This window comes from Mustela nivalis, assembly GCF_964662115.1.
Source record: "Mustela nivalis genome assembly, chromosome: 14".
Lineage (NCBI taxonomy): Eukaryota > Metazoa > Chordata > Mammalia > Carnivora > Mustelidae > Mustela > Mustela nivalis.
Window position 1 is genome coordinate 46,434,366 of NC_139033.1, and position 17,746 is coordinate 46,452,111.

Below are 17,746 nucleotides of genomic sequence, written 5' to 3' on the forward strand. Positions count from 1 at the left end.
ATACAAGAATACATGTTTTGTGGGGCACCTGGATAGTTCAGCTGGAAAAATGTGCAACTTTTTTTTCTTTCTTTTCAAGATATTACTTTCTGACAGAGAGAGGGGGCACTCAAAAAGGGGGAGCAGCAAGCAGAGAGAGAAGGAGATGCAGGCTCCCCACTAAGCAAGAAACCCAATGCAGCACTCGATCCCAGAACACTGGATCAGAATCTGAGCCAAAGGCAGATGCTTTATCAACTGAGCCACCCAGGTGCCCCGAGTGTTTAACTCTTGATCTTGGGACCATAGGTTCAAGTCCCACATTGGCAGTGGAGACTACTTTTAAAAAAACACTTGAACCAAAAAAAAAATAATAATCTTTTATATAAATCAAAATATATCTGCATTTTATACTTAAGAAGGTAAACAAGGATACTCCTTTGATAACTTTCCCTAAAAACAAATATCCATTGTTTTTATTCACTTTATAGAGACCACACAATCACCACCTCTTTGATATCTTTATATCTGAAAAAAGTAGTGTACTTTTGCATACTGCACTTACTTAAAACCATGCCCACATACCATACAATTTAATCAATAAAAGGAAAAACTATGCCAGGGCACTTTGGTGGCTCAGTTGGTTAAGCATCTGCCTTCAGCTCAGGTCATGATCTCAGGGTCCTGGAATCAAGCCCTACATCAGGCTCTCTGCTCAGCAGGGAATCTGCTTCTCCCTCTTTGGTCTCCCTCTCTCTATTAAATAAAAATAAAATCTTTGCGGCACCTGGGTGGCTCAGTGGGTTAAGCCTCTGCCTTCGGCTCAGGTCATGATCTCAGAGTCCTGGGATCGAGCCCCGCATCGGGCTCTCTGCTCAGTAGGGAGCCTGCTTCCTCCTCTCTGCCTGCCTCTCTGCCTGCTTGTGATCTCTCTCTGTCAAATAAATAAATAAAATATTTTAAAAAAAAAATCTTAAAAAAAAAATAAGTTAAAACTATGCCATTTAGGGGCGCCTGGGTGGCTCAGTGGGTTAAGCCGCTGCCTTCGGCTCAGGTCATGATCTCAGGGTCCTGGGATCGAGTCCCGCATCGGGCTCTCTGCTTGGCAGGGAGCCTGCTTCCTCCTCTCTCTCTCTCTGCCTGCCTCTCCATCTACTTGTGATTTCTCTCTGTCAAATAAATAAAATCTTTAAAAAAAAAAAAAAAACTATGCCATATAAAGGAGGGAAGGAGTTATTAAGCAAGGGAAGTGCAGTCCAAATAGCCTCAGAGCAGTCTAAGCAAATTTTTTAAAGTTATGTTTTTATTGGTTTAGCTTTGAAATCCAAAAATTGTTAGCTGGCTTATAGTTTAAATATTCAGTTACATGTGTTTGTTCAGGTTTTTGTTTGTTTGGGGGTTTTTTAGGACTTTTTATTTTGGGGGACAAACAAGTGGCTCAGTTAGTTAAGCATCAAACTTTTGATTTCAGCTCAGGTCATGATCTCAGGATTGTGAGATCAAGGCCCATATGGGGTTCCACACCATGCAAGGAGCCTGCTTAAGGTTTTTCTCTCCCTCTCCCTCTGTCCCTTCTCCCCTTAAAAAAAAATAAAAGAGGCTGTTCTATTAAAAAAATATATTTTCAAGTATAATCTCTATACCCAACATGGGGCTCTAACTTACAGCACTGAGATCAAGTCACATGCTCTACTGACTGAGCCAACCCGGCACCCCTCAACTATGCATTTATTACTGAATCTATGATTCAAAAACGATGAACTCTCCTAGCAATAAAATTAAAAGCAACTGGACTGCTTCTACACTGCTATAAAAACACTTCTTATATGAATGGACCTTAAAAACAAAAGAAATCATGAGACCACCAACAACAATGTAGCTTAACTCTGAGAGAGTAGAAATTTCTGCCTCCAAGAGTTGCTTGCATATGTTCTTGCATATGTTTGCAATTCTTGCATAGCTTGCATCTTCTACTGACTCACTTGCAGTAGTAATAACTTTCCTAATAATTGGGACGAAGGTTAAAAAAAAATTCCATGACAATTATGGGTTTTTGTTTTTTTTTTTTTAAGATTTTATTTATTTATTTGACAGACAGAGATCACAAGTAGGCAGAGAAGCAGGCAGAGAGGGGAGGAAGCAGGCTCCCTGCTGAGCAGAGAGCCCGATGAGGGGCTCAATCCCAGAACCCTGGGATCATGACCTGAGCCAAAGGCAGAGGCTTTAGCCCACTGAGCCACCCAGGCGCCCCCAATTATGGGTCTTTAAAACCACTTTCTAAGTTCTTTACCTATCTTTGCCTACCCTATACCCAAAAACTTAAAAGAAAAGGCCCAAGTTAAGGTGTTTTGAAGTTTTGCATGGTTTTACTTTTTAAAATATAAACATGAACAGAAGACAGAGACCAAGAGACAAATTGCAACCCAAGAAGATAAAACTAGAATGAAGCAGGGCTTTCAGTTTTGTAAGCCTACTTCCTGCTGGTGTGGGCAACTGTCAAAGATTATGAAGTGACTCTACAGTGTCAGAGAAGTTGGATACAGATAATATGACAAGCTAAGGGTGGAAGAGAATCACAGTATAAATAATCATCCAAAAAAAATTAGCACCTAATAAATTACCTGATTTTTCTGACTGTAGCACACAACACATACACTGCTATGAGGGTGATTTTTAAAGCAAACAAACACACACACAGCAATGACAGAAAATTTAAGCCCAAGAAATTAAGAGTTAGTTAACCTTAAACATGGGGGGGGGGGGGGGGAACAGCACAGTATGAAGAAAGTAATAAAAAGAAACCAGTCACTTATGCAAATGTTTTTACCTACCCCTCCAGCCCCATTATATTGCAATCTCCTCTGAAGACATTGATTACGTTGTTTTCAGTTCATTCACAGTTCCTAATACTTAACGGTCTTTTCCCTTATATACAATATTTAAATCTTTGTTAAACTGAACTGAATCATTTTTAAAAATCACCAAGACCACTAATGAAACCCCTTGTTTGCTTAATGGAACTATCAATTTGTATATAAAAATATTTTCCATTACATAAAGTCAACATGACTTCTGACAATGTAACTCTCCTTTCCACATAAAACCTAAGACAGGGGCACCTGGGTGGCTCAATCATTAAGCGTCTGCCTTCAGCTCAGGGGATGATCCCAGAGTCCTGAGATCCAGTCCCTCATCGGGCTCCCCACTCAGTAGGAGACCTGTTTCTCCCTCTCCCATTTCCTCTGGTGTGTTCCGTCTCTCGCTGTCTCTGTCAAATAAATAAACAAAATCTTAAAAAAAAAGCCCTAACACAAAAACGGACACCACTAATAACCTGGTATTTTTCCTTAATTAGAATACTAAATATAGGGGCACCTGGGTGGCTCAGTGGGTTAAAGCCTCTGCCTTCAGCTCAGGTCATGATCTCAGGATCCTGGGATGGAGCCCCGCATCGCATGGGGCTCTTTGCTCAGCAGGGAGCCTGCTTCCCTCACTCTCTCTCTCTGCCTGCCTCTCTGCCTACTTGTGATCTGTGTCTGTCAAATAAATAAATAAAATCTTTTAAAAAAAAAAGAATACTATATATAAATGTTTGTGAACTGATGCATAAAGATGCAAAAATAAACACAACTAAACTAAATTTCTTAGGCAACATAACACAAATAAGGTAAAAGTAGAATTATCTTACTAAAAATCAAAACAAAGCCCCCAGTTCTAGGAAGAGAATCCACTATGTCTTTAACAGTGATGTTGCCAAATCTTTTGAAATAGAAAAATCAATCTTTTTTTCTAATTTTTATATATGCACACTTCAATTTTTTTTTAAGATTTTATTTCTTTTGAGATAGGGCACATGAGCACAACTGGGGGTAAGGGACAGAGGGAGAAAAAGACTTCTCCACTGAGCAGGGAGCCCGATGCAGGACTCAATCCCAGTACCCTGGAATCATGACTTGAGCCAGCTGCAGATGCTTAACTGACTAAGCCACCCAGGCACCCACTAACCTACTCTAATAATAATAGTAGTCTTACCTTAGTAAGCACCAATATCTCAAAACAAATTTTGCTCCCAAAGGACTTCTTTTGATTACTTGTTGTATTTGGGGTTAGTTTTTTCACTAAGAAGTTGCAGGTAGCATGGATAATATGCACAGTCCAGGAACCAAAGATCAGGACTGAAATAAAACCACTACAATATAATGATGTAACGGAAACAGCCCTCTTCCCCACAGCAACTCATCCCTTCCCTTAGCTCTCAAAAGGAAGAGGTTGAAGAGGCTATAAACAAGGTACAGTATAAAAGCCTCAGAAATGAGAATGATGAAAGGCATTCAGAGTGAGGAATTAGGAGTAATTAAGTGCAGCTCAGCAATGAGTGTCAACAGCTGCTAACACCACAGAGAACCAAACATTATGTGCCTCCTCATACAACTACTCAACATGATCTAACAAGGTATATTTTTGCCCCTTCAAAGAAAAAGGAAAGAAACAATATACATTACAGGGGTGCTTGGGTGGCTCAGTTGGTTAAGTGTCTGCCTTGGGACTGAGTCATGATCCCAAGGTCCTGCGATGGAGCCCCACGTCAGCTTCCCTGCTCAGTGAGGAGTCTGCTTCCCCCTCTCCCACTCCCTCTGCTTGTGTGTGCGCTCCCGCTCTTGCACTCTCTGTCAAATAAATAATATCTTAAAATACACACAAACACACACACACACAGTATAAAAACTGAATCTGATCAAGCCTCTAAACCTAATACCAAATAACAAGAGACCGAGGGACAGAGGAACATGTTTAAAACCACCATAGGAATGTAACTGACAAATTCAAATGGGGAAAACTGTTTCTTCAAGTTATTTGCCAGGGAAAAAATGTAGGGGGAAACTTTAGATTACCAAACAATACACAGACCTTTTTGACTCAGTCTGAATAAGTATGAAAATACATTTAGGAGACAATGGAACAATGTGAACACTAAATATCATATGATAGTAAGAAATTATTGCTAATTATCTTCAGTGTGGTAATAGTTATTTGGGTTTTTTTCCTTCATGAGTGAAGTTGACTAAGAAACTGAAGTGCTAAAAAATTGGAGTACAGAAAAGAAACATTAGAAATTAATGCAGCTGAATGGATTTGGCCCACCTAGACTGAAATATAAATTGTGAGACCATGGGAAGACAGCAGCTCTGCTTGCTTGCCAGCCAACCTTCCTCCAGTGATACAACCTCTATAAATAGGCCAAGAGTGATAATGGCTGCTCAAATCATTTCATGTTGCAGATACCACCACTACTGACATGCAACTGGCCCAGCCCCAGGCTGTGAATAAACCAGCATCAAGAGCCAAGGAAGTTACCACATGCAAAGAATGCACCACGGCTAATATGAGACCCTCCCAAGTACTCAAAAGCACTATCAGTGTAAATCCAGATTTCCTCCAAGAGCTCTGCTCTGGCCATTTCTATCTCCCTCAAAATACAGTACACATAAAGATGGGATAAAGATGGGTCATCATATGCCAGGACCTGAGGTCCCCTAGCTAAATGGTGCCGAAAACTTAACATAGCAATTATTTGATGGACTGTAGTGGAATAAAGTAATGGGAAATCCTTGATAAAGCCCTGATGTAAGAATAAATGATGCTTCTATGCTAGGTTAAAACTAGGGCAGACAGAATACCACTTAAAATCTTAACCACATGAGGTTTTTGTTCTTAACACAGAAAGGAAAACAGTCCTGTTTTCCCAGAGTTTTAGTCCACACCCAATTTCCCTATCCCCAACAATACCTTTCTCTAATTATAAGGCACCTAGCATAAAAGTTGTTGTTGCTGTTGTTTTTCTTTAAACCAGACAACTCAGTATAAAATAACTTCTGGACACTTCAGTCAGTATCTTGTTTCCCAAATGTTTATCATGCTAATGAAAACTTAAAATTCTAGATTACCTAAGCACAAGCCTAGTTTATCCAAATTCTTAGGAATGACTGCTATAAATTTTTAAAGATTTAATTTTGTTGCTCTTTGAACAATCAAAACTAATTTACTACTAATACATGGACTTGAATTCCAGGCAGAGGAAAAAGTATTTTGTAAATGAACTGGCAGTCCAAAAAAGAACACTCAAGTCTCCAATCATTTTCTTTCACATTTAGAGACCTATTTAGGAAAAACGTCATTCTCCAATACCGTATTTAAAATGATTTTATAAAGGAAAAGACTAACTCCATCCTATACTTCGCTATACGTTTTTCTGCTATAACCTACTTTTCTTCACATTTTAGGACAGGAAAGAAACTTAAAGGTCATCTGGCTCACTAGATTTGAGTACCTTATGCAGAAATTTTCTTTCATCTTTCTACCCATCCCCAACTGGCACCTAAGTACTCAGTAAATGGGCTTCCGATTTAAAAAGGTATAAACACCCCCACAAACAAACATGGCAGTTATGTGGTAGGTTTCTACTTTTAACTAATCTTAACTAGAAAATACCATCCAGGTTGTTTCAAAATTGAATCAAGTCAAATTAATAACAGGATTTATACCATCTATCTTTTGGCTATTAAGTGACAGAAGCAGAGGTCCCTGTTTTGAATGAAGACATGAGAGAGAACAGAAACAAAACTTAAAATGAACACTATAAAGCCACAAATCCTAAACAAGACAATCATCAAATCTGAGTCATACTGGTTTTCTGCTATTTTTAAACTACGTTTAGTATTATCATCTGTTACTAAAGTGTTATGAAAAGTATGTTTAATATATACAACACACATTTCCTCCCTTAGCCCAGAAATACAGAAGGAATATAAAATACTTTTTAGTTTCACCCTGCTCCTTTCTTTTACCACAAGGACTTGTAGGCTGAGTGTGCAAACTGACTAAACATCAATCCCACTTGTGCTGAGGCTGCCCACACAGAAGCAGAAAACACTGTTTATTTCCCCTACCATGAGCCCCGAAAGAGTAAGAAAGGTAGGTACAATTTAAAGATAACCCCTTGGGGCGCCTGGGTGGCTCAATGGGTTAAGCCGCTGCCTTCAGCTCAGATCATGATCTCAGGGTCCTGGGATCGAGTCCCGCATCGGGCTCTCTTCTCAGCAGGGAGCCTGCTTCCCTCTCTCTCTCTCTCTCTCTCTGCCTGCCTCTCCATCTACTTGTGATTTCTCTCTGTCAAATAAATAAATAAAATCTTTAAAAAAAAAAAAGATAACCCCTTAAAAAAAGATAAACCCTAAAAGGATTTAGAAAAAAGTTTCATGACAACAATCAAATTTATACTTAAAACTGGAATTTAAAACCTAAAGAAAAGTACTATCAAATTAGTCTGACAAATAAGAATCAAACCCAAAATAAAAAAGAAAACCAGTGGAACAGCTGGATGGCTCAGTTGATTGAGCGTCTGACTCTTGATTTCAGCTCAGGTCATGATCTCAGGGTCCTGGGTCTTGGGACTGAGCTCAGCATAAGGCTCCACACTGAGTATAGAACCTGCTTAAAATTCTCTCTCCTCTGCTCCTCTCCACTCACTCATTCGCTTACTCACTCTAAAATAATAATAATAAGGACGCCTGGGTGGCTCAGTGGGTTAGGCCTCTGCCTTCAGCTAGGGTCATGATCACAGGGTCCTGGGATCAAGTCCCGCATCAGGCTCTCTGCTGGGCGGAGAGCATGCTTCCCCCTCTCTCTGCCTGCCTCTCTGCCTACTTGTGATTTCTCTGTGTATCAAAATAAATGAATAAAATCTTTAAATAATAATAATAATAAAATTAAACCAGTAACACTTCTACTCATTGAACAGAAGGATGAAGAAAATTTTTCAAAAGGAATGCCCATCCTTCATATTCCACCTGAGCTTTTTCCCCTAAAAGAAAAAAAAAAAAAAAAAACACTTTAGCAGACTAACGTACCTTCACAACCTATCCCTTTGTGAACTCAAGGCACTGGCCACACTTAACCAGCCAAGACTGATACTCATGACTCTGGGTAAGCAGTTACCTAGGCTGGAATGCCCACCTGGAAACTCATCTTAAACTCAGGTTTAAATGTTTAAATGTTTAAGTTCTTTTAGCATCAGGACCTTGTCAGTCCTTTTCACCAGTATATCTCTAGCAACTAGAGCATTAGCGACACACAGTAGGCAATCAATAAATTAGTGTTGTAAGAATAAAGAGGTTCTACCTGAATGTGTTGTCCTCTGCTTGCTCAAAGTTTTCAGTAGCTCTTCCCCAATTATTAATGTCTATTTCATTTTCACTACAGCTAAGAAAATTTATTTGGCCCAGATTCTTTCCTAAAATAATACAGAATACCATAATCAGTATGGTTCAAAAGACCACACTTAATAGCACATTTTGAGGGGCATCTGGCTGGCTCAATCCATAGAGCATATGACTCAATCTCGGGATTGTGTGCCTGAACCCTCATTAGGTGTAGTATTTACTTAAAAAATAAAAACTTTGTAAAAGAAGCAGGCTGCCTGGGTGGCTCAGTTGGTTAAGCTACTGCCTTTGGCTCGAGTCAAGATCCTAAAGTCCCGGGATGGAGTCCCATATCGGGCGTCCAGCTCCATGGGGAGTCTGCTTCTCCCTCTGACCTTCTCTCCTCTCATGCTTTCTCTCCCTCTTTCTCTCAAATTAAAAAAAAAAAAATTTTTTTTAAGTAGCAGATTTTGGGGATGCCTGGGTGGTTCAATCGGTTAAGTGTTTGCCTTTAGCTTAGGTCCTAGGATCCAGCCTGGCATGGGCTTCCTGCCCAGCCGGGAGTCCACTTCTCCCTCTGCCCCTCCTGCTGCTTGCGGTGTGGGCACACACAGACTCGCGTTCTCTGTCTCTCTCTCTCTCTCTCTCTCTCTGTCAAATAAATAAATAAATAAATTTTTAAAAGGTAGAACATTTTTAATGTTTTACAGGAAGGTCTAAGATGATTCACTGAAATTACACAGGGTTTGAGTCTCTAATATATACCAGTACCAAACTTTAAAAGAAAGATAAAACCATTCTAACTACATATACATCGAGTTTACTCATGCAGATGTCAGAACAAAACTCTTAAGACTGAAGATCCCAGCAAAACAACTCCCTGAAAAATGAGTTTACAAGTTACACAAGCCCGGAGAAGTTACTAGTCATATAGTAACGAGACTTAAGGTACCAATGTCACTTACAAAATAAAAGCTTTGAAGGACATATACTAAGCACTCAATTCCAAAAGAACTGCATTAAATTAAAATTTAAGCTGAATTTATTTTTAATATACAGATCTTGGATTAATCACAGAGAGTACAAGACAAAGAGTATTAGAACACTTTCATAAATGCACTTAAGAGTAAATGTAAACTAAATTAGTGAGCAATGGAACAACTACACTGTGAACTTAACATGAAGCTAGCAGTGAGGAAAGTCTCCAGCTCCATTCTTTTTTCACAAAAAGATGTCAGAAAAATTTTTTTCGTTAAGAAATCATTTAGCTGGGGGGGACGCCTGGGTGGCTCAGTTGGTTAAGCAGCTGCCTTCGGCTCAGGTCATGATCCCAGCGTCCTGGGATCGAGTCCCACATCGGGCTCCTTGCTCCGCAGGGAGCCTGCTTCTCCCTCTGACTCTGCCTTCCACTCTGTCTGCCTGTGCTCACTTTCGCTCGCGCTCTCTCTCTGACAAATAAATAAAATCTTAAAAAAAAAAAAAAAAAAAGAAAAAAGAAATCATTTAGCTGGGGGCGCCTGGGTAGGCTCAGTGGGTTAAATAAAGCCTCTGCCTTCGGCTCAAGTCATGATCCCAGCATCCTGGGATCGAGCCCTGCATCAGGCTCTCTGCTCGGCAGGGAGCCTGCTTTCCCCTCTCTCTCTGCCTGCCTCTCTGCCTACTTGTGATCTCTCTCTCTCTCTCAAATAAATAAATAAAATCTTTTTTAAAAATAATAAATAAATAAAAAGAAAGAAATCATGAAGTTTCTCTCTGCCTCTCATATTGCACACACCTATCTATACTGAAGCTTTTTTTAATTTATTCATTTGACAGGGAAAGACTCGGGAGAGGGAACACAACCAGGGGGAGTGGGAGAAGAAGCAAGCTTCCCGTGGAATATGGAGCTCAATCCATCAGGACCCGAGCCAAAGGCAGACGCTTAACAACTGAGCCACCCAGGCACCCCACTTATTTTGAAGTTTATATCTACAAAAGGTTATTATGAAAAATAAACATGGTTTGAAGTTTTAAGAGTACAGTGATACTGAAAAGCACTCTGATTTAAAAATGGCTAAAAATGGGACGCCTGGGTGGCTCAGGTGGTTGAGCAGCTGCCTTTGGCTCAGGTCATGATCCCAGCGTCCTGGGATCGAGTCCCGCATCGGGCTCCTTGTTCGGCAGGGAGCCTGCTTCTCCCTCTGCCTCTGCCTGCCATTCTGTATGCCTGTGCTCGCTCTCTCTCCCTCTCTGACAAATAAATAAAATCTTTTAAAAAAATGGCTAAAAATATTTTTATTTCTCAATGGAACTGCATGAAATTTCAGTAAGATTCTTTTTAAAGCAGCATAGGTCATTGCAGTAAATTCCATCTCAGTTTCCTAAATTAAAACTTAACTCAATTTTATATTTACTGAGCACCTACTGTGCATAAAGCACTAACTGAAGCATCGGATTGGCCAGATTAGACAGCCAAAATATTACACTTCCCACTAACAAACGGTTAGCATTTTGACTCCTCAGGACATCAGGTAATAACTATCAATTGTAAGCCTCTAAAAATGCTTGTTAAACCAAAAGGCAATGCTCTTACTGGAGGAATTCAGATTGCCTGCATCAGCAAAACTACATTAGAAAGTTAATAGCCTCCATCCTTAAAATATCCCAGGAGAAGAAAGGAAGTGATTCAAACTGTTAGCATGTGCCCAACGACACTACACAATAATAGCCTAAGCAAAACTGCCAGATGTATTTGTAATTAAGAGGTCCAACCTTGACAAAGCATCATCAGTGGGATTTTCATCCTACTGGGTGGATGGATTCAGAAAGCAAAAGCTCAGTCAAGAAATGAAAAGCACATGTAAGCATAAACTGCTCAAGCGGTTCGATCAGGAAGAACAAGTAGAGACAGAGGTTCATTCGTTCAACCTGCAAGCCTCTACTCTGCGACAGCCGAGAGGACTTAAGAGAATGAATGACCTGCGGTTTCTCGTGGGAACTGCGGCCCCAACAATAAACTGAGGTCGGTGCTGTAAGAAAATAAGTTACAAAGCATGGAGTACTAGTGGGGAGAAGTGAAAACTCCCCGGGAAGAGTCAAAGAAGACAATGATCTTTAACTTGGGGCCCGTCAGTTTACATCTGCGCCTATTTTCTACATAAAGTTGACAAACTGTCCAGAAGAGGTCAGTTTTGGAGGCTGACACATCCCTCCCATCGACTGGCGGCGTCTGCCGACCGAAGGTGGTGGAAGCACCGAGAGGCAGGCGGCGCCAACCAAAGGAAGCCTTTTCTCCCTCCTCCTAGGCCCCGGCAACCGCGGCACTGGGGCGGCCGCCCGGGCTCCCGGGAGCAGTGGCAGGTGTCGGCGCCAGATCCCGGCTCGCGGAGCTGGCAGAGTTGGCAGGGCTGCTGCCGCCGCTTCTCCCACGGGCTGGGGCGCCGTAAAGTTGCATGAAGACAACTTCAGGGCCGAAAAGCCGCTCTCCCGCGCGGCTCGCGGGCAGCCGCACCACCAGCCTCCTCTCAGCTCCGGGAGAGAGAGATCCGCGGCCCGGGGAAGGCGAGAGGGAGCTCGACCCGCCAGCTCGCCCCGGCCGGGAGGACCTGAGGGTCACCCGCGGGCGGACGAACAAGGCGTCCAGCGATTCCGCTCTCGTCGGGGGCCCCCACCCGGGCCGTGCCTCCCGCCAAGTCCGGGCGCGAACAGTCTGCGCCCGCCGGGCCCGTCACGACCCCGCAGCCCCGGCGCCGCAGAGCCTACACCCGCGGCCCGTACCCCTCCGACCCAACCCGACCCCTCCCGAGGACGCAGCCGGGCCCCAGCCCTGCGCACCTTCCCGGCTCACCTGAGCTCCGCAACAGCTCTGCACCTCTTCGCCCGCTCCGCGCGCCCCGTCGGGGCACGGACCGACCCCCCGGCCGGGACTCCCCCGGCCGCGGTGACTCGGGACGCGACGGCCACCGCCGCCTTCTCCTTTTCAGCAGAAGCCCCAGCGGCGAGCAGAGGGTCGAGGTCAAAGCCCCGCCGAAGCTAAAGCGAATTTCGCCACCTCCACAGCCTTCACCACCAAGTCCCTTCACTCGTCCGCGCCGCCCGGAGAAAATGTCACCAGAGGCCGTTCCGCTCGGCGCCTCACTTCCGCCCGGAACCACAGAGCCCGCACGGATCGGCTAGAGTGGCCGCTGCGGCGGCAGCCTCCAGGGACTGGAGCGGGAAGCCAAGGGAAAGCCAGAGAGCGCCATCTGGTGGAAAGGAATCCGCGCTCCTCCCGCTGCAGAGCGCCCGGCGCGCGGGCACCAGCTTCCCGGGCTTCTTTCCCGCGCTCATCCATCTGATCAGGGATCTCCCTTCCAGAAACACCCTTCCCAGAGGACTGGAAACCAGTCAGTGCAAGCCAAGGACAATGCCCTAAAAGAAGGACAACACTCCCTTTTCCGCGCGCTTCTCAGTACTCACCCCTTCTGAACCCTTCCCGAATGAAGCTCGTAGTGTCCGAATCCTTGAGTGACTCCAGCAAGGAGTCCGCTCTCTTCTCTCCCCACTTTTTCCGGATGTCGACAGCTCGGCTCGAGGAGACTCCGCTGTGCGCGTCTTGCAGTGGCATCAGCATCCCGTTCAAGTTTCTGGTCGGTTACCTTGCGGGCCTGGCGGATAGACCGCCACCTGCTGGTGAGACAGGGTCCGCCGGGAGAGACTGCTCCGCCCCTCCGCGCGTTGCCAACGCCCCAAATTCCACCTCTGCAGAGTCACTCCTCTCTTTTGCACTTCACCGTGGGAAGCGGGACGCGCCCGGGTGCTCTGAGTTCTCGAGGCCCTCCCTTCAGGTCTGTGATGGAAAGGAACGTGCTGTACGCGGGACCTGGAGGAAAGGTGAAGTGAGCGCCGACCACCTGGCCCCGTGCAGGGCTCAGAAGGCTCGGAGAACAAAAACGCAACTCGAAGTCTAGCTGGTGCTCCCAAAGTCAGGGTTTTGAGAAGTAAATGAATAAATAAATAAGAGCTTGAGGAGAAAATGTAAGAGGTCTTTACATTTTCAGGAGCCGTGCTGGCACCTGGGGTAACACTACCCTTCATACCAGGTGCTTCGGCTGCCCCAGTTCACTCATTTATGCTGACTGCCCACAAGCATGGGAGTTTTCCTTCCACGATTAAACGAATACATTGATAAAATAATTTTATATTACTAGCCAACTTTTTTTGAATGCCCACTGTGTGCCAGGCACTGTAGCATGGGTTTAAATGGATTTATTCATTTAATTCCCACAACAACCCTATAAGCTCAGGACTATTACCAGTCCCAGGTGACAAAAATGGAAACTGAGGCCCAGAATGGTTAAAGTGACCCACCCAAGGTCACACATCAGGAGTGGCAGGATGGGACTCCAGCACAAACAGTCCAACTCTAGGCCTTGCTCTCCCAACCTCTACCACACCCATCTCTTTGAAATGCACTGAGATTACACCACGTGCCCGATACACATTTTGTCTATGTATATTTCACTCACTTGTTCATCTCTTTGTTCACTTTTTTCCGTGCTACCTTAGTCCTCAAGGAATTGGAGAAGGTGTGGGGTAGTGATAAGAGCCCAGGCTCTTTCAGTACAAAAACAGAAAATTTCACTATGAAGATCACACCTGCAGTCTTTGAAATGAAAGAGTAAATGTGGATTAATACCTTTGGTTTTAAAATTACTCCTTGACAGTATTATCTCATCAGTGCTGTAGAGATACCGAATGGTCTCCCTGAATCTCAAGTGCAGGGCATGCTCAGCTCTCTAAGCTCCTGAAATCCCATCTCCATGCAACCTCCCTTCCCCCTCCATCTACATCACTAGCAACCCCCTCCGCCCCATTATCACCACCAGAAATTGAACGTGATCCCTGTGTTCGCAGACACCATCCCACAAACATTTCCATCCCTTAGCCTACCTGCAGTGTTACAACTGAAACAGAGCTGTAGTTCTCCTCCCAACTTCTGTCCTAAGTCTTGGAGGCCAAGGCCAGCCCTGTCTGAAACACTCTTCTGGGGTCATTGCTTAAACCTGGTGCACCGCCAGCACTGAGGCTGGGCCTGCAACAGGTGCCTGTTAGAAATGGTGACCTGAGCAGTAGCATCAGAGTGTGGCTGGACTGTGACTTGCTTTGACTATAGCCCCTTCCCTCCTGACCAAGCTGGTTACTTCTGCCATTTCTTTTTGTAAGGTGGACATTACTATTAGGGTCATTCTTTAGATGAAGAGTATGGGAGATTGGAGAGACAGGACCCTTATCTGTGGGTCTGGGCTGCTCCACTCTTTCTTCTAGATTGCTAAGAACCAGGCTACCCCTCCCTCAGGGTAACCACCCAGCCCTCTACCCTCCAACCCCAGCATGACCAGCATTCACTACAATCTCCCAATATACACTGTAAGGGGAACTGTTGAAAGTCTGTCCTGCGTTGTCCACATAACCTCAGACAAGTCACTGCCTCCAGAATTAACACTACCTGCTTGGCCTCAGAGCATTATTCCACGGAATTAAATTATGCCTTCCACGAGGAAGGCCATCCAGAACATTCTAAGAATTCCAGGTAGCAGAGGGTCACATGGTTATCAGCCCTAGGGGCTCCGCAATATGACAGAGCTGAATTTGGATACAGTTCTGCCTCCCTCTAGCAGTGACCCCCTGGGCGGTTCAGTAACCCTGCCAAGCACAAAGGTCCTTACCAGTTTACCGCATCACACTCCTGACACCACTTTGCAGTCTTTTGTAAGGGCTAAGAGTGAGGTGACTTGTGTATGTAAAGCTGTCAGCAGGATTCTTGTCTTGACTCAGAGAGAACACTCCACAAACCGGGCCCTTGTTCTTCTGGTAACGCTCCTGACAGGCACCTCCCAGAAGCACCTAGACTCACTGGTTAAGTACAGTGATGCTGCCAATTCAGCTCCCAAGTTCACGTGGAACCAGAACGGACCAGGGCAGAAGAGGCCATGAGAGTGGAGCCATTCGGGGCCGAGGGTGGCTGGGAGGGGACGCCTCCCCTCAGCTCCCCCGTTCCCTGGGGTGGCTGAGTGAGGCTTCTCTGTCTTGTGCTCCCCAACCCTCTTTCCAAACAGTGATATCCCCTTCTATATGCAAAGTCTATAGCTTATATTAAAATGTGGAAATAAGGGCACCTGGGTGGCTCAGTGGGTTAAGCCTCTGCCTTCAGCTCAGGTCATGATCTCAGAGTCCTGGGGATCAAGCCCGCATCAGGCTCTCTGCTCAGCAGGGAGCAGATTTTTTAAATCCTTTAAAAAAAAAAAAAAGTGGAAATAAATGCAACAGGCAGTTTAAAATTTCTCAATTAGTGTGTGTTGTCCTCTCATTTTTCCATGTAAGGAGTAGCTCTGTATGACTCAGGACCTGACCTTGTGTGACCTCCAGGGTTCAAGGAGCAAGAGGTTCCTCAGACACGCCATCAGACCAGCACACCACTGCCCACCTCAGGAACTGTTTGTTCCCTTCATAACATCTGCCCTCCTGTGTACCTGTTGTATGCATTCTTCCTCCTCACTTACCTGACTCACCAGGGAGAGCCTCGGGGCCCTCTTCTGTGGCCGACACAAATCCGTGGGTGTGAATGGAGGAAGTCCACCGAGCATCTAGCCAGGGAGACAAGGAAGCCTGAAGGGATGTCAAGACAAGGAAGTGGTGCCACATGCCAAGTGGGTGAGAGGCTGGGAGGAGGTAGGACTGCAGTTGAGGGCGGTGAGGGATCCCTGAGGGAAGGCCTGACCACTGTTACGAAGGAAGAAGAGAGCCAGTGCCCTGAGGGCAAAGCTCAGGCCTCCTTCTTCTGAGCTCCCTTGGTGTCCAGCACAGAGCATGGCAGAAAGAGCAAGCCAATAATTGTGACTGAGAGAAAATATGCAGAGAAGCTGATCTTGGTGGGGAAAGGGGTAAGAGGTGGAAAAGCCCCTGGGATGCTGGGGGGGACAACGCCTCTGGCGCCAAGCTGCCAGTGACTGGACAGCAGAGGAGTGAGAAGAGGGACGGCCAGAGGGGAGGTGGGGGCTGCAGGTGAGTCTGGGCTGCGCTCCTTCAGCGCTAACAGGGAAGCAGGTGTCTCCCCCTCTGCTGAGTGTTACTCTCAAGACCTCAGACAGCAGATCCTCCCTGCCCAAGAACAACCTGGCAAGGAATCGACCCCCACACCGACCGCACCCCGGGGCAGGGAGAGCCAGAAAGACTCAGTCTGGTTCCTGTTGAAGAAGAAGGAAGGAAAACATTATAGAAAGAAGGTAAGGGCCCGCAGCCCTAGGGACCTTCCTTGTTGGGAACGGATAGGACAGTTCCAAAGACACACTGGGATTGGAAAGAAAAACCTCTTGGGGGGGGGGGGGTAAGCGGCGGAAAAGCCCCTGGGATGTTGGGAGGACAGCGACCCTCGGGATGGAAACAGGAGACAAGGCGGAAGCAAACAGGAAGGCCATGGAAACACCAGTATTATGGACAAGGTCCCCAGTTCCTCACCCTCCCCTTTCCAGCTCTGAAAACTGTGCTATTTAAGTAAGAACAACATCAGGGGCTCTGTGTCAAGATTAAAACTGTGTGGTCTTTGTCCTCAGTTCCTGGCACAGAGCTCCTAAAAGCCTTTGAATTTCCTAAGTGATAAGAGTGCCTTTTGTCATTCTTAGGAAAGTCCTTTCAACCCCACCTGAGTTTATGCTAATGAGGGGTCTCCGGGTGGGCCCGCAGGCGGCTTCAGGATGGGGGCCAACCTCCCCACCTGAGGAGAGTGTTGGAAAGTTCGGCCCTACCCCCACTCTGGGCTGGGGAGAAAGGCGGGAGATGGAGTTCGGTCACCCATGGTCACTGATTTAATTAATCGTGCCTACTTCATGAAACCCCATAAAGCCCCTGAATGGTAGGGTTCACAGAGAGCGCATGCAGGCGAGCACACTGAGATGTTGGGAAGGTGGCGCTCCCGGGGAGGGCATGGAAGCTCTGCGCAACCCCCATCCCCCCTTCCACCATGTTTCTTTTCCATTGGCTATTCCTGAGTTGTAGCCTTTGAAGTAAGCCAGTAATCATAGGTAAAGCACTCTTCTGAGTTCTGTGAGGTGTTCTAGTGAACTATTGGGAGAGTCACAGGAACCCCAAATCCCGAGTCTGCCAGGCTTAAGTGTGGGTAGCCTGGGGACTCCCGTTGCTCCTGGCATCTGAGGTGGGGGCGCTTGTGGGGTCTGCACGAACTCAGGGAAGTTCATGTCAGAATTGAGGTGAATTGTTAAGACCCCCAAAGATCTTTGACTGAAAATTAACATACTTGGTTTTAAATACATGTTATGTTAAGCAAGACCAGTCCTAACAAATCTCTCCTCAGACTCCTCACCTCCCTTCCCTGCGGAGTCTCCTTGTTTTCGCAGGCGGTCAGTGCTGCCAGCACCCAGCACCTGTGGAAGTAGAGCACTTTGATGTTTGCCTCTCCCAGTGGTACTGAAATATAAAGGAGTGCCTCTGAGGAGGAATTCACCTTTCCTGGGGATATTTCAGGTACCAAATCCTGTGTAGAGATGGTCCCAATGTTCTTCATTTGCACTGACTAAGTGGGCACCTCCTCTATG

The 17,746-nt window shown here is 45.5% G+C and overlaps 2 protein-coding genes across 6 annotated transcripts in view; one reads left to right on the forward strand and one right to left on the reverse strand.

The window, feature by feature from the left end:
• Window positions 1-13,012, reverse strand: part of ARK2N (arkadia (RNF111) N-terminal like PKA signaling regulator 2N) — a 91,023-nt gene extending 78,011 nt beyond the window's left edge. For 2 of the 5 annotated variants that reach the window (XM_082699299.1, XM_082699303.1), the window contains exon 1: window positions 12,004-12,130. The gene's annotated coding sequence lies outside the window, so the exon portion shown is untranslated. Of the gene's footprint in view, window positions 1-12,003; window positions 12,303-12,614 lie in introns of those variants that run through there. The other 3 variants (XM_082699302.1, XM_082699300.1, XM_082699301.1) reach the window with 3 other exon arrangements.
• Window positions 8,664-12,212, forward strand: LOC309848122 (uncharacterized protein). Its single transcript, XM_082699304.1, has 2 exons — window positions 8,664-9,444; window positions 9,685-12,212. Exon 2 carries the CDS (start codon window positions 11,609-11,611, stop codon window positions 12,005-12,007), a length of 399 nt encoding a protein of 132 aa, XP_082555430.1. The 5' UTR covers window positions 8,664-9,444; window positions 9,685-11,608; the 3' UTR covers window positions 12,008-12,212.
• Window positions 13,013-17,746: the final 4,734 nt, after the last annotated feature.